The 21,773-nt window shown below is 49.8% G+C and overlaps 6 protein-coding genes across 6 annotated transcripts; 3 read left to right on the plus strand and 3 right to left on the minus strand.

The window, feature by feature from the left end:
- Positions 1–381: 381 nt before the first annotated feature.
- Positions 382–1,588, minus strand: CI109_101169 (uncharacterized protein; the record flags this gene model as incomplete). The annotated part of the gene is made up of 7 exons (XM_032002820.1): positions 382–459; positions 522–623; positions 700–778; positions 876–1,079; positions 1,142–1,232; positions 1,312–1,479; positions 1,585–1,588. The coding sequence occupies 7 exons, from the start codon at positions 1,586–1,588 to the stop codon at positions 382–384; spliced, it is 726 nt and encodes a 241-aa protein (XP_031863159.1).
- A 1,006-nt stretch (positions 1,589–2,594) lies between these two features.
- CI109_101170 (uncharacterized protein) lies at positions 2,595–4,962 on the plus strand (the record flags this gene model as incomplete). Its single annotated transcript, XM_032002821.1, has 9 exons — positions 2,595–3,463; positions 3,582–3,744; positions 3,832–3,929; positions 4,000–4,068; positions 4,136–4,297; positions 4,350–4,465; positions 4,536–4,591; positions 4,653–4,699; positions 4,776–4,962. 9 exons carry the CDS (start codon positions 2,595–2,597, stop codon positions 4,960–4,962), a joined length of 1,767 nt encoding a protein of 588 aa, XP_031863160.1.
- Positions 4,963–6,707: 1,745 nt separating this feature from the next.
- On the plus strand, positions 6,708–10,728 carry CI109_101171 (uncharacterized protein; the record flags this gene model as incomplete). Its single annotated transcript, XM_065966914.1, has 11 exons — positions 6,708–7,432; positions 7,495–8,190; positions 8,248–8,375; positions 8,432–8,589; positions 8,644–8,697; positions 8,762–9,759; positions 9,828–9,989; positions 10,047–10,164; positions 10,250–10,358; positions 10,425–10,627; positions 10,696–10,728. The coding sequence occupies 11 exons, from the start codon at positions 6,708–6,710 to the stop codon at positions 10,726–10,728; spliced, it is 3,384 nt and encodes a 1,127-aa protein (XP_065822986.1).
- Positions 10,729–11,497: 769 nt separating this feature from the next.
- CI109_101172 (uncharacterized protein) lies at positions 11,498–14,183 on the plus strand (the record flags this gene model as incomplete). Its single annotated transcript, XM_032002823.1, has 11 exons — positions 11,498–11,682; positions 11,752–11,894; positions 12,021–12,231; positions 12,335–12,467; positions 12,534–12,623; positions 12,682–12,730; positions 12,787–13,196; positions 13,262–13,421; positions 13,487–13,521; positions 13,577–13,654; positions 13,737–14,183. 11 exons carry the CDS (start codon positions 11,498–11,500, stop codon positions 14,181–14,183), a joined length of 1,941 nt encoding a protein of 646 aa, XP_031863162.1.
- Positions 14,184–14,666: 483 nt separating this feature from the next.
- On the minus strand, positions 14,667–15,363 carry CI109_101173 (uncharacterized protein; the record flags this gene model as incomplete). The annotated part of the gene is made up of 3 exons (XM_032002824.1): positions 14,667–14,799; positions 14,970–15,081; positions 15,228–15,363. 3 exons carry the CDS (start codon positions 15,361–15,363, stop codon positions 14,667–14,669), a joined length of 381 nt encoding a protein of 126 aa, XP_031863163.1.
- A 1,837-nt stretch (positions 15,364–17,200) lies between these two features.
- Positions 17,201–21,532, minus strand: CI109_101174 (uncharacterized protein; the record flags this gene model as incomplete). Its single annotated transcript, XM_032002825.1, has 10 exons — positions 17,201–17,309; positions 17,402–18,047; positions 18,106–18,309; positions 18,389–18,413; positions 18,466–18,621; positions 18,698–18,925; positions 19,066–19,235; positions 19,297–19,339; positions 19,404–20,233; positions 20,314–21,532. The coding sequence occupies 10 exons, from the start codon at positions 21,530–21,532 to the stop codon at positions 17,201–17,203; spliced, it is 3,630 nt and encodes a 1,209-aa protein (XP_031863164.1).
- Positions 21,533–21,773: the final 241 nt, after the last annotated feature.

The following is a 21,773-nucleotide window of genomic DNA, read 5'->3' on the forward strand; positions in this document are numbered from 1 at the left end:
CCCTCTGTTACGACCTCTTGATTCTCACTTGTCATGTTTATTAGTTTTCTTTATGCTTTGCTTTCACTTATTGCCGCCGAACGACCGCCTGGATCAAACGTACGAGCGTGCGAGTCACGCTTCTCGACGCTTCATCCCAGCTTCGTTCGACTCTTTCCCACCGTGTTTTATACGACCATGCATGCTGTATATGATCTACAGTGATGTCGCCAGTTGCACTAGCCAGGCCGCGAGACCAACAGTCTGAGCAGCATTTCCTGGTCAGGGTTATAATGACTTGTGGGTATGATGGTCTGCATCTAAAGTTTCACGGCTACAATGATATGATATCTATCTTCTCTCCTCCCAACTCCTCGCGCTACCCGACATGGCACAACAGGCTTAGATAGTGTCCTTGAGGAATTTGGCAATGATCTGGTAAGCCTCGGCGAACTCCTCCCTCTTGACGGGGTCGTTGAGCTAGAAAGTAGTCACCTGAGTCAATACAAAGCGATCACTGCAAGTTGAGTTGAATTACTCACGTCAGCTCGGGAACCAGCGAAACCGTGGATTCGGTCGGGGAAGTGGTGGTAGACGTTCTTGCCGGGCAACTTCGCGTTAACTTTGGCGTGGATTGCCTCCATCTGTGGGGTGTAGCAGAGAAAAGGTCAATCTTGAGGGTCTTTTCATGGGATTTGTGCTAGTCGAGAGATTACTCACGACAGCGGGTTCCTCACCAGCGGTGGCAATGATCAAAGAAGGCTTGTTGATCAAGTCACCGTCCTCGGGAGCGGGGAAACTGTACATCCGTCAAATCAGATCAGCTCAAATCAGTCGCAGGATGTCTCTAGCAGACGCCAAGCTGGTTTGGGTTTTGGGTTTGACGCAGTACTCACGTGGGGTGAACACCGATGATAGCGTCAGTCTCGTTGATGTTCTCAGCGACGACCATGGCTTTGTAACCCCAACAGAGACCGATGACGGCGGTCTTCTCGACACCTGGAGCCTTGATGGCAGTAAGAGCTTTACCGATAGCTTCTGATTGAGACTGCTGGTTTCCGGGGAACTTGGAGAAGTACTTGGCTCGGTCCTCCTCGCCACTACGTACGAATACAATGTCAGTGAATCCTACTCCCATTCAGTGTGGAGACGAGCGACTCACCCAGGTTGGAACATGGCCATAGTGGGGTGGTCGCCCAAGAGGAAATCGGGCATGGTCACTCGGTAACCTTGAGAAGCGAGGAGATCGGCACCTATGAAGGGGCAAATATTAGCTCATGCACCACCGAGTATTGCCTGTTGTATAAGGAAGACAGTCTATCTCTAACTCACCTTGGATCAACTGGTTGCTGAAACCGAAAATGTCGTAGATGATAAGGAGAGACTTCTTAGCATCCTCGGGACCAGTAACGTAGGTCTTGAGACCATTGAGTTCAGTCCACTTGCCCTTGGGCTTAGGGTACTCGGCCAAGACAGGAGGGATAGTTTGACAGCAGTTGGCTGTGAAGGTACAAATGTCGATCAGCTCACGAACCGAAGAGGGAGTACAAAAGAGTTATACGAAGGAGTGCAGGAGGAAGGAAGGGTAACGAGCGCATAACGTACACATTGTAGGTTGTTTTGCAGTGTATGTAGACTCGAAGTACTCTTTTCCGGTTAAATGCTCTTGCTTTGATGTGACTGAAAGCTGGGTGGAATGACAAAGACAGATGAACGAAAACAAAGGTCCATGATTTATATAATAATGTTTACAGTGGACTAAAATAGATTATCAATAATGGAACCTCGGCGAACGGCCGTAACGAGAGAAACGAGCGATGCCTCGGTAAAATAGATCGTCTCCATCGAATTCCTCGGTTCCAAACATCGTTTCCAACTACTTTGTGGGTTGGTTTGCGGCTCGGCGATACCGTCGGAACAGGAAACGCGATACAACATTTGCCCTTGTACTGGTTGAGAGAATGCAAAATACAAGACCGAGACTGGTAATGGGAACGAGGGCCAGTGCATAGAACAAAGGGTGTCAGTCAACTTCAACGACGGAAAAGGCGAGATCCGAATAACCCAAAATCGGCGGACGGATCCTTCGGAACAGCCACGTGGATCTTCTATCAGTAAAAGGGAATAATGGAAACCGATTTCCTATTCCCATGCCCAGACTCGGCCAACAGTGGCAAAGGGATCCGTCATTCAAAACCCGAGGACAATTCGCACACCTATTACAAAACTTTAGGCATGCAATGGAAATGCACGGTTCGCAGATCGCATCAGGAAGGAAGGGCTGTGGTTAGGCGGAGAAGTCCGACAGATAGGAGGGAAAGTCAATATTTTGACCGAGGACAGTGATGGGGCGCGCACGAGCCATTTGTTGATCGCCGTAGATCACATCTGATGTCACTGAATATCATACCGTCCTTGTAGATCCGATTCGATTCTGCAGAAAACGAGATCACTCATTTATCTCGTCTCGGCCGGCGGAGGAGGCTGTATATAAACGGTGCTGATCAGTCTCGCAGCTTGTATTGCAATACCATGTTTCACTTATAGGACAATACATTGACATCTGTCTGACCTCTACTTTGTATCTACCGAAAATGTTTGGGCTATAACATAACATGGCGCCCTCTCCGTTATCTACGAAGGAAGGAGAGAATGGGGGTGGAATACCACTTGCTACTATTGATCACAACATGCAGGGCGAAACGTCATCGATACCCGATCAGCAGCATGTCGACCTACAAAGAGAAGTACAAACTGCAATCAAAACACGGGATTTGGCGACACAAAACGATTCCCCTAAACAACCGTCCACATCATCTACGACAGGTCGCGATGAAGCAACTTCAGTCAACCATTCCACCGAGGCCGGCAACGACAGTGTCAATGCACAAGATATTGCAGCGGTGGCTCAAGAGCCTGGTCGTCCCTTCTCAGCATTCAACAACATGTGCAAATTCATCATCGTCGGTATCGGTTCGATCGCCGCTATATTCTCTCCGATCTCATCCAACATCTTTGTTCCTGCCATTCCGGTACTCGCTGGGGCATTCCACAAGACCGAATCTGACATATCTCAAGCTGTAACAGTCTACCTCGTATTTCAAGCTATCACTCCATCTATATTCGGCTCAATGTCCGATTCTTTTGGTCGTCGACCATTATATATCGGAACACTTATAATCTATCTCGGAGCGAACATAGGTCTAGCGTTGACCCCAACAGACGCATATTGGCTACTGATCGTTCTACGGGCATTACAAGCCTCCGGAGGTTCAGCTGTCATTAGTATCGGATACGGATGCGTAACAGATGTCGCTGAGCCGAGAGAAAGAGGGAAATACGCCTCGTACTTCCAGCTCGGAGCAATGGCCGGTCCAGCTTTTGGTCCATTGTTGGGAGGTATCCTAACACAGGGTTTAGGATGGAGAAGTATCTTTTGGTTTTTGGCTATCGCAACGGGTGTCCTGATTGTCCCTCTGATCCTGTGAGTCAACGCCAAGTTGCGAATACAGACGGTACCTTGGTGTCGAGCTCCGTGTTTCTTAAAGAAATCATCATGATTCGTTTGAATCAGAACTAACATGAACCATGACCTCTCTCAGATTCCTCCCCGAGACACTGCGATCTATTGTGGGAGACGGTTCTATGCCACCTCCTGCCTTCAACGCTTCTCCGCTCATACTGCTTCGACGAAGAAAGATGAAGAAAGAACTGGCCGAGCGTGGCGAAGTTGGAGAGAAAGTGAAACGACCGCCTAGAAAGCCAGTGAGGTGTATTTACCTGTTGCGCATTTCTTTCTCCTAACCACCGGAGTGCCTTGTGAATCTGGCTAATCATACTTGCCTGTCTTAGTACGAGCCGCTTTCGTCTCTTACTGTACTATGCATCCCCGAAATCTTCCTGGTCTTCTTCTGGGCTTCCCTCTTATACCTCGAGTTCTACGCTTCTTTGTGAGTTCATCTTACGCTGTTGTAGGGCGAGCCATAGTATGCTAACCTGGTTGCCTTTCTTCTCGTATAGGACCGTTTACTCGACCGCTCTGAAAAACTCGTATCATCTTTCCGAAATCAAGATTGGTTTATGCTACCTGTGAGTAGCTACATCATCACTTCTTGTCACATCCAGTGTGCTAAAGCGATCGACGCCCCGTTTTCAGGCCTTCAGGTATAGGTACCGTCATTGCGTCGTTGATCAACGGTCGACAAATCGATTATTACTACCGGTTGGAAGAACGTCGAGTCGGTGGCGGTTTCCGAGATAAACCAAACGAATTCAATGTCGACTGGACTCGACTGCGATGCATCATACCGTTCTCAATGTGAGTTGAGAAAGGGGGGCGAGTGAGAGCTTGCGCTGATTCGGTTGGTCAGTCTATTTCTTGTTGCGGCGACTGCTCAAGGATGGTGTCTGGAAGCCAAAGCGCCTTTGGCGGCGACTTTGGTTGTCAACTTCTTCGTCGGCCTAGGATCTGGAACAATTGGTACTGGTTAGTCACTTCACATTACTCGTGCTTGAAGCCACTACCAACCCTCGCTGACCTGATGTCACCGCTGCAGTGACAGTGTATGGACAAGACTTGGTGACAGGGAAAGGAGGTGCCGTGTCAGCAGCGGTATGTCACTTGTTTCAGTTTCCTGATATATTTCCTGTACTGATTTCGATGAGCGTTTCAGTTCAATTTGACCAGATGTATCTTTGGCGCTATCGGCACTGCTGTTGTGTGAGTTGCTGTTTTACTGATCTCATCCGACCGACGCAGGCCGTGATACTGACCATTACCGATGATGTGCTTGCAGCCAGACAATGTACCAGAAACTAGGCGCTGGATGGACGTTCGTCCTTTGGACTGGTCTAGTGATCATTTTCGTACCATTGCCAATGGCCGTGGTCAGGTACGGGAAGAGTTGGCGAACATCAAGAGTGGCAAAACATGAGGGGAGGTTGAGGGAGAAAGAACAGCACGAGGGGCACCAACCACAATAGATTAGACGATAGAGAGCGAAAGCGTTATGTCATAGACATTCTAGTTTCAGTGATTCCAGGATCACTGTTGCACACTTGCATACATGCACTACCCTTCCATCAGCATTGAGGATATCGCAATGATACTCGGAGGGAGACATCATCCTTCCTTGTATCTGCCGTACCAGAACACAGTAGTCAGCTGACCTGGATAGCAGTTGAAGCTACTCCGAAGATGATATCAGACAAAGGCAAGGGTTTCTGTACGACATGTAGTTCGGAAGAGGAACCAGGCAGCCCTGTAAAGCCTAGATCGCCGTTCAGGGATTACATACGTTGTGGGGAAAGGATAAAATAGATTGTTTATGTTCCGTTGGCAGAGCGGGTCTTCCCTCCTTTTCCCTGATCATCTTCGTCTCTCCGCCAAAGCGTCATACTCTCGTCATGTCATGGTAGAGCCTATAATGGATTATTGAAGGATGATGTACCTGCATACGCAAGTACGAGCACAACGCAGAAGCCGCTGGAAATCTGTGTGGAGATACATATATGGGGTGCTCGCACAGTGAGCAGAGACGTTAGTAGTTCAGACATACTGCAGTAGCTGTATAGGAGAGCTGAACTTGATCGGGAATAGACGAGATCTGCTTTTCTGTTCTGTTTGCCGAGACCACATAACATCATTCTGTGTGGGGATTTGGTAATGGGAATGCAACTTGCACTACACATATAGCAGGAATTGGCCAGTGCACAGACAGAGAGAGAGAGGGACAGAAGCACTGTAGGTATTACCAAACGAGAGAAGGGGGAAATACGAAACGCAACGCAACGCAATGCACAAAACGTAACCACACGCACAGTGTTACAGCAATGCAAGCAGGGAAGGGACAGCAAAAACCCCCAGCTCCGCATCAAACCAGGGTCGTACCTTTTTCCACCTTGCCCTAAATTCCCGTGGGGTTTCCCTCCCTTTCGCTCATCAATTCCCACGAGAAAGAGAAAAAGAGAGAGAGAGAGAGAGCACATGAGCAAACAGCAAAGGGCAGAGAGAACGACTTCAAAGGTGAGCGAGTTTGACTGCGTGCGACATAAAACCTTACACAACGGCTACTATACATCCCACTCGTTCACTCGCTCACCCGCTGTATATACTTGTATTCGTAATAACACCTCTCTTGTAACACACGACACACACCATCCCCCATACTTCGTACCGTACAAAATCACGTCATTCCCCTGTGGTCCCCCCCTTGCTCCCCTCGTTAGTAACCCAAATCACTCGACCCTTTCGTGCTTTTTACCCTACCCGCCTCATTTGGACACATACACCGGTCTTTGCGCATGGCTATCAATCTCCACAACCAATAGCCGTATCAGTTGTCATCTCTCCTGCAACCAGCCAAAACCGAAGGGAGCAAGCGGATTCAACCCAGACTATTGTAATCCCATTCCCGCTTTGCAGGTGCTGAATCATTCAGTTCATTGCCTGATTTGGTGATTGTTATAGAAGCTAACGACATCGATAATCTTCTAAGAAGTGCGTGAGTAACACACAGCTCCGAAAACGATCCCCGACAGCGAGCGTGGTGGCTGATACTTCTTTGTCACTGTCTATCTGTCTCTCGTAGCTTATAACGAAACCTAGCTGTATGATACGCAACACGACCTGAACATCCACAACACCCTCCGCAACTGTCTCGTCTCCCATTGTATAATATACACCTCCCCCTTTTCCCCAGTCTCGGTCACACGATCATCATTCGACCATGTCGCTGGTTCTTCCATTCCCTCCGCCTCCTTCCTCTCCTCACTATCCCCTCTCTTCCCGTTCCACCACACCTCGACCGACTACACCCCTATCTGCTCCGCCGACACCCGTCAACCCAACTCATCTTTTGCCAGCGGCGATGGAACGAGCTCGTAGCTCCGAAGGGATCGTTCCTACCCTGTCGACGAATTCTGACCCAGGTCAGCGAAGAGAAAGTAGAAGTCGGGATGTGAAGGAGACCATGCTGAAAGCTGAATGGGAGCATGTGGAGCAGCCGCCATCACCATTACACTCACAAATACCAGTAGATGAAGAAGAGAAGATGGATGTCGACGAGGTCGGGGGTGTGCCCGACGAAGATCGTGAGATGTTAGTGGAAGACGCTACCAGTCAGGTTGCAGGTGGAGGGCAATTGAAGGAAGTAGGAGGAGAGGAGAGTGTGCCCCTAGGAGAACCCATTAGCCAAGCAGACCAACAGGTCAAAGTTCACCTGCCCACTGCCCCAGAAGAAGGGAGACCGTTTGTCTGGGGTATGCCAAAATGGGGCAGGGAACCTGAGAGGAAGGAAGTCAGAAAAGGTGTCCGACTTGTTGGCATGGAGGAACTGCCGGGCTTGGTGGAGAGACACTCGATGATAGATACCCCGAGTTCGGTGTTGTTCCCTTGGCTCCATGGGATCAGCGATGATGGTCAGAAGGGTCGAGACATGGCTGCGTTCTTCGGGTGAGTTGATCCCTTGTATATACCCGTGTCCCACTCAATGACTGATACCATGGTTCACACAGCTATGGACCCCCATTCGAACCGCCTCCTTATCGAGGTCTTACCTTGATGTTCTGCCCACCTCATCCACTGGACGAGACTCATCGACCTCAGCCCCTTCGAACTGACAGCGACCGAACCACCCAACAACCGGTCTACCCAATGCACCAGCCCCGCGAGAGATCCGAGACCATGTCCACCTCCTCTGATTCATACCATTCGACAGGAACTACTGAAGCCACATCCCCGTCTCTCGGTGAGCTTTCGCCCCCTCCATTCGGTGCCAAGCTTGGATCAGATTCAGAGGAAGCTGTGGAAGAAGAGGCCGACGTCGCGATGCACCCTTGCGATTCGAAACGAGTTTCCCTCGCAGCAGTTTCCAAGGGTCTTGACGAGGAACATCACCCTCTTCCATGTGGAAAGCTGGACGCTGCGGCGGAAGAAACCTCCTCTGGATCCGAGTCCGACGCGGATGATCTGGATTCAGAGGATCAACGACCCAACTGTATTATGTTCAACGCCCTGCATGTTCATGATGTCTTCGATCTGCCAAAACACCGAAACGACAAAAGACAGCCGAGGTTTAGACCGGCCAGATTACCGAACCAGATCAATCTGAGGAACCTCAACATCCAACAGATCAAGTACGCAACCGTGTCGGATATCGTGCTGTACTCTAAGCATGGTGCGGGCAATGGGGTTTTGGAACTTGCCGAACAGTGAGTTGACCGCTTTTGACAAAACCGGTCTTGCAGTTGACTAATGGTGAAATCTAGCGTGGCGATGGCTCAACAAGAGCTGTGGGAATCGCGAATGGAGGAGTTCTACAAGCATGTTGGAGGCTCGAGGAACGCCGGTGAAGGATCCAGCGAGCCGGTGCGATACGGTGTTTGGGTTGTTTTGGGTGAGTCCCAAGTCCATTCAAACAAACGGGCGCAACAGCTGATATTCCGTTTCCAGAGCCGTTCTGGAAACTTGAAAGATACTGCCCACATTTGGTGAACATCGATTCGAAAGGCACTGGCTCGCTTCGTTCGATGCACACGGACCTGTTTGAACGAGAAGCGAGGGAGAGTCGTGCGATGACAAAGGGATCAGAGGTGGTAGAAGGTTTCTGGGTGGGTCATAGCCCGGGTGCAGAAGGATCCGCCGACTCATCAACTGGACAACAGGTCGGGAATGATTGCGATGTTCCGGGAGGAGCAGACGACGGTGTCGGTGCTTCAGTGTCTTTCGATCTCTGTCTGAAGGTGAGTCATCCAAGTCATGATTTGTGCTAAATCAACTTAGGCATCGGAATGTGCAGAAATGCCTACAAGCGAGAGTCTTGCCTCTGCTTATCGAAAGTTGCATGATCTGGATCGAAGACGACAAGGAACCGAAGAGCGGACTTCTTCTTGGATTGCATCTCCTGCCACCATCGCATTGCGAAACCTCCTTTCGCCCTCCTCACCTTCCAGCGCCAATGCGTTTGCCAGCGACGTGCCAGCCAAACGTACCGCTTCCCCATCGCCAGACCAGCGCAACCTTCGACCGAGATCGAACTTAGTCAACGGTCCCCTAGCAGAACCAGAGTACGTTGCTTTGGAGTGCGCAGGTTCCTGTCGGACCATCACCGGCCAGACCCGCAACCTTTCTCACATGACCGACAAGGTGATCGAACTGGTATATTTCCTACGCAAAATTGTCGAAGGTCGAGACACTTCTGGCAAGAAACGTCGTGTTCTTGTTCACTGTCAGGATGGCTATACCGAAAGCAGCATCATTGTCCTCGCCTATATCATGTCTTCTCTCTCCATCTCCCTTCCCGAGGCTTTCCTGCACTTGCAGTTGGTTGCGAAACGATCATTCTTCCTCTATCCTTCTGATAAACCGTTATTGCGCAAGATCGACTCTCGCTTAGCGGCCGATCGACGATCTAGAGCAATGAAGTTGGTCAGCGCGACCAATGCGTCTCCACCATCCACGCTATCTTCGACAACTCCTAGTCGAAGTGGATCAGGTGAGGAAGGACGGTCCTCTCTTTCCTGGAGATCTTGGGGAATAGGTTTCGGCGCTGGAAAGGCTTCGGCTAAAGAGAAAGAAGAAGCTACTCTCTCAGCAGCGAGTCCTAACGCAAAAGGCAAGAAAGAGAAGGTACCTTCAACTGTAGAAGTCGCGAAAGACATGTTATCAGAGCAGGAAAATGGTGGAAGCGAGGCCCAAACTCAAGCGAAGGTGTGGTTTGAGGACAGAAGGTTTGATGGATTCCCATCGAGGATCTTGCCGTTCCTATATCTCGGAAACCTGTGAGTGTGGCGTGTCCACTGAATGCAGTCGTGTAATCGGAACTGATGTGCGTTTTGTTTTCCCAAAGTGAACATGCCGGAAACGCAGCGATGTTACACGCACTTCGGATCACCCATGTTGTTTCTGTTGGAGAGAGCTTGATAAACGTTCCTCCTGATATGGACCCAACATACGGACCTGTCGGTGGGAACACTCTCGCAGCTGAGGCTAAAGCAGGAAAGATCAGCGTGTAAGTTTGAGTCAGGTGTCAGATTGAGCTGCGTCAATGCTTACCTGCAATGGACAGACTGGATCTCACCGACGTAAGGGATGATGGAAACGATCCTCTTCGACCTGTCATTGCGAGAGCTTGTGCGTGGATCGAGGCAGCTCGAAGAGAGGGCGGGATCGTGCTGGTGCATTGTGTGAGTACTTCGATGCGATGCGTGGTCAAAAATACCCAAGTGCCACCGGAAAAATGGAGCTGACGATACCCTTGATCATTTGCAGCGAGTCGGTGTGAGTCGAAGCGCCAGTATAGTCATCGCGTACATGATGCAATTCGAAAAGATGGGTCTTATGGACGCGTATATGATCTGTCGCGCAAGGCGTTTGAACGGTAAGTCATGCGTTACCATCTAGTAAGCAAGTTGTGAGCCTAAACTAAATGTTGCGTCGTCTCTAGTGCTCATCCAACCCAACCTCCGATTCTTCCACGAGCTCTTTGGCTGGGAAGTTGAACTTGCTCGTCAAGAAGAAGAGTTGGGCCGCAAAAGACGCGAAGAGGCGGAGCGGAGCGGAGTGAGAGATCCGGAAGCTCTGCGATTAGCAATGGAGGGTGAGAAGAGGAGGATCATGTATTCGTGGCCGAGCTTTTGCAGGGATCTGGTGAGCTGGCTCATTACGTTAGGGCAAATGGGACTGCAGCTGACTGCGTGGTTCTTACTCCTATGTAGCACTGCCTGAACAGGAGGTTCCTGTGCAACTAATAGCGTGCTGGGCGCGCACAAAAGAGGTTGAGGTCGCGGCCCACTTCCTACACAGGTCGCTGCGACGGGGAGGGAGAACGAACACTAAATCATACCCACCTGAATTCCATCAGAAGATGTTGTCTGACTTGCTGTCTCTTCTATACTATTCTTATTGTATTTGTACTGCACCGTCGCACCCAGAGTAACAATCGTTGTTGTCGGGAATATTCGGGATATAGGCATTGTTGTTGAGCTATGTTATAACAATATGCATACGTTATTGGTATCTCCTCTCCACTGTGTATGTCAGCTTCCATCACAGCATCACAGCGACCGCAGCAATCGCAGCAGTGATAGTGAGACACATGTCTTGCGCCACCACCCACACTTGAACGGATGTATATGAAGTGTGCCAGGAGAGGTATTGTATCGTGCAGTCGGTCCCCGCTTTTCATGTTCACCGGTCGGGATCTCAACGTAATAACGGTTCACGGTTCAGGACGATCGGAAAGTAGTCTCGTGTTGTGATTTACTTATGTCAAGTATCAAGTTTGTTATACTTTACTTGGCTCTTCTCTATCGTTCATTCATTCGTTCATTCATTCTCTTCTGCATACATATACGAAGACAAAAACACACTACACCCTCACTTGTGGTAGTAGTTTGACCGCATAGTCGACAAAGAGACGTTTCTCATTCCGCCCTTTCGATCTCATCGCCGCAAGGTTACTCACCTGCACGCGACAAATCGTAAACGGACACTTCGATCATACTTGACTCGTAGACAATGGCACAAGTATCGACAAGCACTATACGGAGGACAGTCTCGATGACCATGGTCACGGATATGGAGTCGGCAACATCTCCAAGACCCCTAGATGGTGTTAGTGGTATCAAGATGAGTCAACAAAGTAGCGGTAGTGGTTCCAGTAGAGTACCTAATTGGAGAAGGTGGAGAAGCTTGTTGTACAGGTCAGTTCCCTTCGTTCCAATCGAACTAGTTGGATGGACGACCGTTGCTTACATACAACCTCTTCATAGACATCTTCATTTTGTCGGACCAGGTTTGGTCTCGAGTGTAGCTTATATCGATCCGGGAAATTGGGCGACGGATCTTGAAGCTGGATCGAACTATGGTTACAAGTTACTGTTCGTTGTGCTTATAGCGGGTCTGGCTGCTGTAGGTGAGTGAGCCATCATCACCGCCCCCTCTATCTTTGCGATTTGGACATCAAGTCAAGTCCAAGCGACGTGTCTTGAAGGGATATTCGTTCGACATTCAAGCTGATCATCATCTTATACGATGCTAGTGCTACAACTCCTCTCTGTCAGATTAGGAGCCATCACCTCGACCTCCCTTCCTACCCAAACTCGTCTCTTGTTCATCAGACTACAAGCTCGTTATCCGAAATACAGAGTGCCGCTCAAGATCTGTCTTTGGACATTGTACGCCCTGGCAGAAATTGCGATTATCGGTACGGATCTCGCAGAGTTGTTGGGTAGCGCTATCGCTTTACATCTGTAAGTGGTTTGCCTATCCGTCCATCCATACATCTGTCTGCGCAACGAACACATGAGCACCGTCATAAGTGTTCATTTGGACTGATATCGTTTCCTCCGCAAGGCTGTTCCCGAAGTTACCGATCTTTGCGGGTGTCCTCATCACAGCTGCGGATGTCATGCTTGTTCTCGTGTTCTTCCGTTCCAACTCTGGAAGACAGGGAATGTTGTTGTTCGAGATCGTCATTGTGGCTTTGGTGAGCTGGGATAAGCATCTTCAACCATTGATGAAATAATGCAACTGACAATGCCTTTGATATTAGGTCCTCGCTGTCTTCATCAGTTTCATGATCCTGCTCAAGTTGACAAGTCCAGTCTGGAAAGATGTCTTCCTTGGACTGGTTCCTTCTGCAGTGGGTCATACACATCCCGATCATGGAGCGAAACACGTTCAGCTGACAATCTGATCAGACACTCGTCAAACCCGGCGCACTCTACGTCGGTGTCGGTATCATCGGAGGTAGGCTGCGCGGACTGGCTGTGTTGCCAGTAGCAGGTGCTGACTCAGACTTGTAGCCACTGTCATGCCCCACGCTTTGTTCCTCGGATCATCCCTGGCCTCCGTTGACCGACTGAGCATGCTTCCTATTCCGCCTACTCCCGCTCCCAAACCTCGTTCAGTCTCCATGCCATCTCTTAATCTCAACCCTTTCAAGCGCCGAAATCTCCATCGTCGTCGACCTTCAACCGCTGGACAGGACGAAGAAACTAATACTTCCGCTCCTCTACCCGCGTTGTCGGCTTCCACCTCCAGAGTTAGCGGTCTCATTCCCGAGGAAACTCCTAGCAAGGACATACAGATGGAGCTGGGTGAGGAGATGTCCAAGGAGGAGAGAGCGTTCGCTCTAGAACAGAGAAAGTACGAGGACAAAGTGAGAAGATTCGATAGGATCGCCTGGGTGGACGTGCATCTGCTTCACGCTACGGTAAGTCCACGAAGCAGCTTGTTGGTTGTTGGGACCTATACTGATGATTGGATGGAAATGGACAGATCGACACCACTTTGTCTCTGCTAGGTTTCGCTTTGACGATCAATTCCTCGATCCTTACTCTTGCTGGAGCTGCGTTCTACTATAACAACTCTGGCGCAGATACGAGCAATGCGGATCTGTTTGGAGCATACGACTTGATCAAGTCGTACATCGGGAAGGGTGAGCTGCAGCTTCTTGACCGCATTACCAAGATATAGAAGGAGCTGATTTGATTCGCGATCCAGGCGCTGCGATCATCTTCGCGTTGGCATTGCTTTGCGTGAGTCTACGTTGACCGCTGACATGTGGGTCCCTTGCTGATGTGGACCTTGCAGGCTGGACAAAGTGCATCCATCACAGCGACGTTGGCTGGTCAAGTAGTCTCGGAAGGTTTCATCAACTGGAGGACATCGGTGAGTGATCGTGTGTCTACCGAGCGGAGCCGGCATTGCTTTTGGTCCTTCTGTGCTTGTAGCTTACCTGACACCTTCGCAGCCTCTCGTGCGTCGATTGATAACCCGTCTTATCGGTGTGATCCCCGCTGCTGTTGTCGCTTCGGCTGTCGGTACCAAAGGACTCAACACGATGCTTGTCGCTTCCCAAGTCTTACTTTCGATTGTTTTGCCGACCGTCATCTTCCCGCTGGTATACCTATGTTCACAAGAGGATATCATGACGGTTCAAGGACCTGAGATCGAGTCTGATCATGAAGAATCAGCCGCGGCGGGCATTGAACTTTCGACCATCTCGGAGGGAGAACGAGGTACTGCGGCTCGTGAGATCGCGGAGGGAGAGATTGAACCTATCGAGACTGTTACGCCTAGAAGAAGCAAATCTTATCGTTCTTCGAAATGGGTGACTGGGTTGGGGTATCTGCTATTCGGCGTGGTGTGTCTAGCCAACGGGTATGTTATTGTGGAGCTTGGTTTGGGTAATGGGTAAGAGCGTCCCGCTCAGTTTGGTTTTCGGACTTTTCGTGAATTGTGAGAATCGTCATAAGGACTTTGGGATTGTTGTCGTATATTATGATATGTTCGAGGTGGGGACAGTATGGACATCATCTATGTTATAGCACGGGATGTAGGCCTGCATCATATGTATTGTGAATACCACGAACTGTCGCTCTGTATGATGTAACAAATCGTCGCTTTTCAATCACTGCACAGCTGTAGTCGTTGCTGCCTTGCGGCACAGGCTGGGTTATGCAATGGCCATATGAGTGAGTGATATGTAGTAATTCACAATGCATAAGGGTAAGAGAAATGATACTATGGCTACATTGATCGCACAGCGATCTCGACGTGACGTAAACAAAAGTGAAAAACTATCTATACAAATACAGTACAAATGCAGCGCGAGGGGAGTGGCAGTGCTCCATGGACATGGGAATGGAAATGGGAATGGGAATGGGCGTGGTATTGGAAACTAGTGGATGGCGGGGACAGCACCGATGTTACCGGCAACATCGTCGGTTGAACGTCTGAAGTGGGTGTTCTTCTCAGATTCGAGAGGTTCGTTGGTACTGGTAGAGCTGGTAGAAGAGACGGAAGAGCGACGTCTAAGGGAGCGGGACTCTATTAGCGGTTGTTGGTTGGTGTGGAGTAACACGGTCACGGATCGGATTGGATTGGTCTCTGGTTACTTGATAGTGAACGTAGAGTGGAGCGGAGTGGGGTATGGGGGGTGTAGCAAGCAGAGGAGAGGAGCAGGAAACGGAGTAAGACTCACTCGATATCTTGTCGGGCAGATTCCCACATCACACGAGTCCATTGGTACAATCCCTGAGAATATTTGCGTTTCTTCTCTTTGACGACCTCGGGCGACGTGGTTGTGGCGTTATCTAGAGGGGAGGGATGACAAGTGGTGATGGTCAGCACAGTCGTTTTCCAGGCCAGCCAGAGGGATGGGTGGTCGTGACATAGAGCGGAGTGTGAGTCGCTGAGGGACAGAGGTCCTTCGCTATGAGAGAATGCCGCCAACACTCACAGTTCATATCGTCTTCTTCGTCCAAATCCTTGCTGATAGACCTAGGCGACGTGTCGTAGTTGTATGTCTGGGGCTCGTCGTTGATGAAGGATGTACCGGCAGCACGAGGGGAGGTAGCAGCGATTTGAGAAGTCATATTGTTTGGTTGTTTAGTTGGTGGGGCTTTCTCGTGTATGTTGTTAAGTTAGTTGTGGTGAGTCTATTCAATTGCTTTTTTGTTTGTGTTTCTGGGTTTGATTGGAAAGAGAGAGAGACACTCTGTACATATACTTTCACACACACACCAACTAACGGGCACTCTCCACAGAGCAGACATCACAAACCGCTCAAGCCATGCTCCTACCCCTTGCTCTTCACGCTCTGCACTTTACAGGACCACTAACTTGTGCTCGAGCCCCCCAACAGACTGGGTGTAATCAAGGTGATAAAGAAACAGGCACAAATCCTAGCGAGTTTTTTTACATCCGAAATTGAATTATAATGACCTCATTGCGGTGTACAAGTACATGTACGTTCTCACCCCTCAACCCTCCTTGTGGGTGTAGGTGTGGGTGGTGATGCTACCCCCACTGATTGCCTACCCCTAACACGGATCAAGCTTAGTTTGTTTGAAGGGAAAAAAGCGTACTAACCCCCTTGCCCTGATTCCCTAAACCCCACATGTTATACAGCGAGTACAGACAGTATGTCATAGTCCAGCCTTTTAGTACAGCGGTAGGGTAGAGCCAAGATTTGTTTTATCTCCTGCCTGTAGAGCGAGCGAGCGAGCGTCATACAGCGTCAAAAGCACCGATGACGACGAGCCATCATTCCTGGGAGGAAGGGAAGGAGGACAGCGCTTTCTCCGCCAAATTGCGGTAACCTTGTTTTTCGCGACTAACTGTTTCGAGTGTCGAGTGTCGAGTGTGAGAAAAGGAAAGGGTTGTGGAGTCGTCAGATCCATGGCATGTTTCGGCACCGACGTGTGCATATGACACTTGCAGATGCAATGTTCATGCTTGTTCACTATGTCTACAGAGCCAATAATGTTGTTTACCAGGTCGTTGGAGTACCTCCTTATGGCTCAGGTCATGATCGTGACATGAGAGTCTACCTCTTCCGAGCCGAGCGGAGTGAACTAGGCCGTTGACTTGTACGGTAAACTTGGACCGGCTTCGCTTCATGCTGTACCCCTCATCCACTATGTCATGACCATGACAACTTGACTCCCTCGAAAACCCCCAACTGCGTTAAAACGCGCTCGAGCCTCCTCCCGCCCGCTCGCGCTCCACAACTTTTGGATTTCCGCGTATGATGCTGCCTCGTTTCCGTTTCGGGTGACGCACCTTTTATCTTTTTACCTTAATTAAGGGACCGACTAAAAGGCTAGTTTGATCGTCAAGCATCAAGTGGCGCTGTGAGTAGTAGTACAGTTAAGTGTGGGGTTGATTCCAGCGAACTACCTCATGATCAGATCTTAACCCTGTCGCTTGTTGGTTCGGATACATACACGAGCGGTCAGGTGTGGAGTGCAGGTAAACCACTTGGATTCCTAGTTTGCTGGAATATTTCCGCAGTATCGGACTAAGGTCCATCCAAGATTTTCCCTGCTTTCAATATACTCCTTAAATCCTCTCCTTCTCGTCCGCCACTCCGGTTCCCCCGCCCCCGCCTAAGATGGTCCACTGTCCCGTTCCTGCTCCTGCCTCTACTGTCCTCTGTTCGCTTTGCGGTTCCTGCTCCTGCTGCAGATTTCCGCTCTTGCGCAATGTGCAGCCGAAATGCTAGTCACCCATCTTTTGCATAATACAGTGCTCGTATCGTACAACCGAATCATGTAATGGCAATCAACTAAGAGAACCCGAAAATCGTGCCGAAGCACGTTGAAATTGTACAAATACACTTTGTGTCATTCCGTCCTGTCTCCTCGGCATGTCCAAGATCACTTCTTATCCCTATCGTGCATGCCATCCTTGTCATCATGATGACTGCCCTCATCCCGACCCACCCTCCATATCCATAGGAAGTGGCGCTTGATCTGTGAAGATACTTCCATAGTCGAATGATCCTTCTTCCATCAGACTCAGGATCGTGGCAGCGGACCTATCAAAATTGAAAGGCAAGCATTAGTATACGCTCTTCTGACATTACTTGAGAAGGGTAAGGGAGCACGAGCTCCTCCTGACTACACTCACAATCCTGTCGCACCATTCGTTCTTAGGCCATCTGAAACATTATCCATCCCTTCACTCGCTAAACTCTCTCCTCCGAATCCTCCATTCAGCCCATAATCGAAACTGATATGCGGTCCTACCCCATTATTATTATGGTTCAAATCACCACCCAACCCATCCGAGCCGTATTGACCGTTTGAACTGCTACCGCCTAGGAGGATATTACCATTGCCCAACTCGGCGTTTGGCGTGAGAGTTTCTAGTCGATCATAAGGTGCCGAAGCTTCGCCCAACGTTGACATGTAATTCGGCATGCTAGACTGAGTACCGTTGCCATTGCCGTTATTGTTGGTGGTCGTGCTAGTGGTGTTGCCAGTACTGTTCTCCACACCAGACATGTCAAAGTATGCACTAGTGTTGAACAGCGCATCCAAGTCATTCGGGATGAGATTGGACAAATCGTTGTTGCTCGGCGTCTGGCCAGTACCTCCGGTACCGTTGAGAACAGCGGACACATCAAAGTTCATCATAGTGCCAGGTGAAGCGTCGGTGGGCACATCGAGGCAAGACGGAGGCGAGACACGCTTTCGAACCGGGCGTAGCCAAGCAGGGGAAGGTCGACCGGTACCGTCGGGAACACGAGGGGAATCGACAGGGATATTGCAAACTAAAAGGGTCAAGTCAGCTGTTGGGTCTGGACCATATACAAATGCTATTGGACTCACTTCGACAGAACTCATCGATGATATCCGCCGACCTGAGGCCACACAGATATCTTCCGCTGAAACGTCTCAATAACCCCACACAAGATCTCAATCCCTCGATCGAAGGCGCGATTATAGGTCGGAAGTCGGCGTTTCGACAATTGAGAATGACTGCGACCAGCGTTCGGCCGGCTTGTGCGAGTTGATGAATGACGTGCACGCCATCTACAAATGGTATCGTCAGTGTTGAGCATTTACTTCCAGAACGGCGCTTGCACAGCTCAACTGTGGAAGCAGCACTCACAGTAGGTCATCATACCCCGTTGACTCTGCTCGAAACATCAGCTCGACCGCTCGATCGCATATTCGCAGACCACTCACAATATGTACGTGATCCGCAATGATGGTCAAAGCACATTGCATTGCCTTTCGACACAAGTCTAGGTGTCTTGCACGCTCTTCTGCCGTTGAAGCTGGCATCGCGACGAAGCCCGAGAAGCGATGTCTGTATATGATCATCTTGACGAGATGCTCAAGCTGTAGTTCAGGATGTAAGTATGAGTGCGTCTTGGGCAGGACAAGCAAGCAAAGAAGAGGATTGTTCTACACTCACACAGTGAAGCCTTTCTGCCTGGGTGATTCTGATGGGATCTCTCGAGTTCGCCGTATCCGTATCATAGTGCCAGTATTTCGGCAAAATCCTCGTCCATTCCTCCAACAACGCTTCTTCGTCACGTAACGATTCGTTCTGCGGCGATCGGCGAGAGATGGTAGCGGCCGCTTTGGCCAGGAAGGGAGAAGTGGGGAAGGATGATGGTTGGGTTGCAGAATCGATGACGCCCTAGAATGATGCGAAGAGATTAGTACTGAACAATCGAAATACAATAGAGTAGCATAGCGGAGAAGAACTACATGCGTAGGCAAGAAAAGTCGACAGGCAGGAGAGGAACGTTCAAAGGGAATGCTCAAACAATTGCTCACCTCGAGAACCACATGCAACCTGATAGTAGCAACAAACGCCCCCATCCGACTCTGCGAATCCATCGACTCATCTTTGATCCCTTCGGGGGTCAAGTTCTCATCATCCACAATAAGAGGTTCTGTCACATCACAATCCCTCAAATGGATGATAGGCGGTCTACCGAAGAGTGCTATCAACGAGAATTGTCATCAGCTTTGTCTCAACCAAGGTCGAAAAAATTCCCAGCTCACCTGCTGATTGTTTGTCCCAAGAGTAGATTGACCAGAATGTACGCTGTTCGGTAATGCGTAAGTCAGTCGTACGATCACAGACCACCCCTAAGAGCGACCGCACTCACCTTTCTTGTCTCCTTCTCTATCGCATCGAAATGATCATACCCATCCACGCTTCTATGCAGGCCACCATCCAAACACAGCGTTATACTCTCCGCCTGTAACGCAAACGCTTTGCTCAGATTACCCAGACCAAACGCGTAGATGGCTGCCAAGAAGGCCGCTTGGATCGAATATAGTGTCGGTCTGTCCGCCGAAGGGAGATCTCGCAATCGTTTGAAGAGCTCGAAATATTGTTTACCGGCGGTGGAAGGATCGGAAGGGTTTGCTCGCACTCGTGGATCGTCAACGTGTCGTGAGGAGAGGGTACACACGGCGACGATGAAACATGTGAAACCAGGTTCTCCCCATTGTTGTGGATTGGCGTAATCCGCCAAAAAGGACGGGACGTGTAAGAAAGGCCAGAGAAGATGGGAGGTGGAGAGATAACATCGGACAAGGGTGTCCATGAGGTCGGGTGGGATGACACCCGTGATCACTTTCCAACTCGCTTCAGGATTGAGAGTCTGATGAGGTCGTGGTGTTCGATCGGGGAAGAATCGTTCTTTTCTCTTGGTGCGTTCAGGACTAGAACCAGGTCGACCGGAGGCACTGAGACTTGATGATCGCTTGTTCGAGGCAATCGAGGCAGCTCGTACAGCTGCAGCGGATGCAGAAGCGGAACTGACTCGACGACCGACGGAGGGTGGACCGGCAGGAGATGTAGACAAGGCGGATTCCGTGGACGGGGAGGTCAACTCCTCAACAGTGTTGCCATTTTCTTCTCCTTCATTCTCATCTTTGCGAGCATTCGCAGCGGTGAGGAGGTCAAGAAGAGGGAAACCAGATGTAGCGCCTGGATACAACGAATGTTCAAGTTAGCATACGTATAACACCAATACGCAATCTGCACTTCCACGGGGATGAATCACTCACCTTGCCATTTCGCTTGTCCAATTTCATCTTCATAGAAGAAGCTCATCCCTTCCATTCTCTTTGCCAGCTCATTCATCCCTTCTTCTTCCCTTTTCTTAGTTCCTCCCAACGTTGCTAGACCGCCCAACCATCCGCCAAGTCCACCATTGTTATTACTTGTCGTTGTCGTTGTTGCGCCGCTCCAATCCGGTGCGAGTGTACTACTTCTTCCTAAGCTCGAACCGTATGCGTTCAACCCGTTTGTCGGAGGTAATCCCCATCCGACATCTGCACCTAGTCCAGTCCCTAAAGATCCCAATAGACCACTTCCACCGGCCAAAGCTTCGACTGCGACACCTACACCGTCACCGCCACCACCACCCTCTTTCAATCCTACTCCCGTTCCACTGCCCAATCTTGCGTCGAGAGTCGACAAAAAGGCATTGTGGACATTTGGAGGTACGTCTCGCAACATACTTTCCAAAGCTGCCAATCTCGCTTCTAGATTCTGTTGACTCTCACCACTACTTCCAGCCGCTGCAGCTGCAAGGGATGCGAAAGTGGTGGTTGTCGTTCCCGATCCTCTAGTCTGCGAATGCGGTCGTTTCACTCCTCCAGTACTGGAAGAGCCAGCACCTGTCTTATCGTTGCCGGTACCGTTTGCACCGGCAGTGCCGGATTTGGGTTTCACCGTTCGTCTCGAGGGCGTCTCAAACGTACAGACGTTGTTGGATTGTTGACATGGCGTACATGGATGTTGGGTATCACAACGTATTTTGCGTCTTCGACAACGATCACATGCGTGTGCAAGACGTAATCGTGGTCTCTTGGCAGACTCTCCCGAACCGTCCATATCAAATCCCCCTCCTCCATAAGATGTCGAGGATGATGGATCGATATTCATGCTGTCGTTTCCGCTACCTGTGCCATTGTTGATGCTGGTCACAGAGGTCTTTCGAGCTGTTTGTGTAACGTCCGGATCACGATCATCGCTTGTTGGCGAGTTGGAATCCGTTTCCGTAGTGATGGGGTTTGCGGAAGCAGTCTGATCTTGCGACTGCAATTGCATGGTGTCCGTCTGTGTACTGTCGCCAGAGATCGCAATATTCGTTTGGAAAGGCTGATTGACTGATGGAGACGACGTCGTGTTCATATTGGTATTGGGAACCGTTTTCGTCTCTTCCGTTGGAGGAGAGACAGACGATTGAGGAGCAGCAGATTGTAGTAAAGCCGGATCCATCTTCTTCTTCGAATCGGGATCAGATGAGAAAGGGTTACGTTATTGTTCTTTCATTCATCAAATTGCGGTGTTGATGTGATAGATGATTGGAAAAATTAACGGTCGAGATGAATATAACGTAGACTGTTCGTCAGTTGTGAGAGATTGAGAGGGGACTTTGTCTATACTGATAAGATAAAAATGTTCCTTGTCGTGTGAGATGGATATTGGGATGTTGTTATTGAATCAGTCATCGAAGACA

This window comes from Kwoniella shandongensis, chromosome 2 (assembly GCF_008629635.2).
Source record: "Kwoniella shandongensis chromosome 2, complete sequence".
Lineage (NCBI taxonomy): Eukaryota > Fungi > Basidiomycota > Tremellomycetes > Tremellales > Cryptococcaceae > Kwoniella > Kwoniella shandongensis.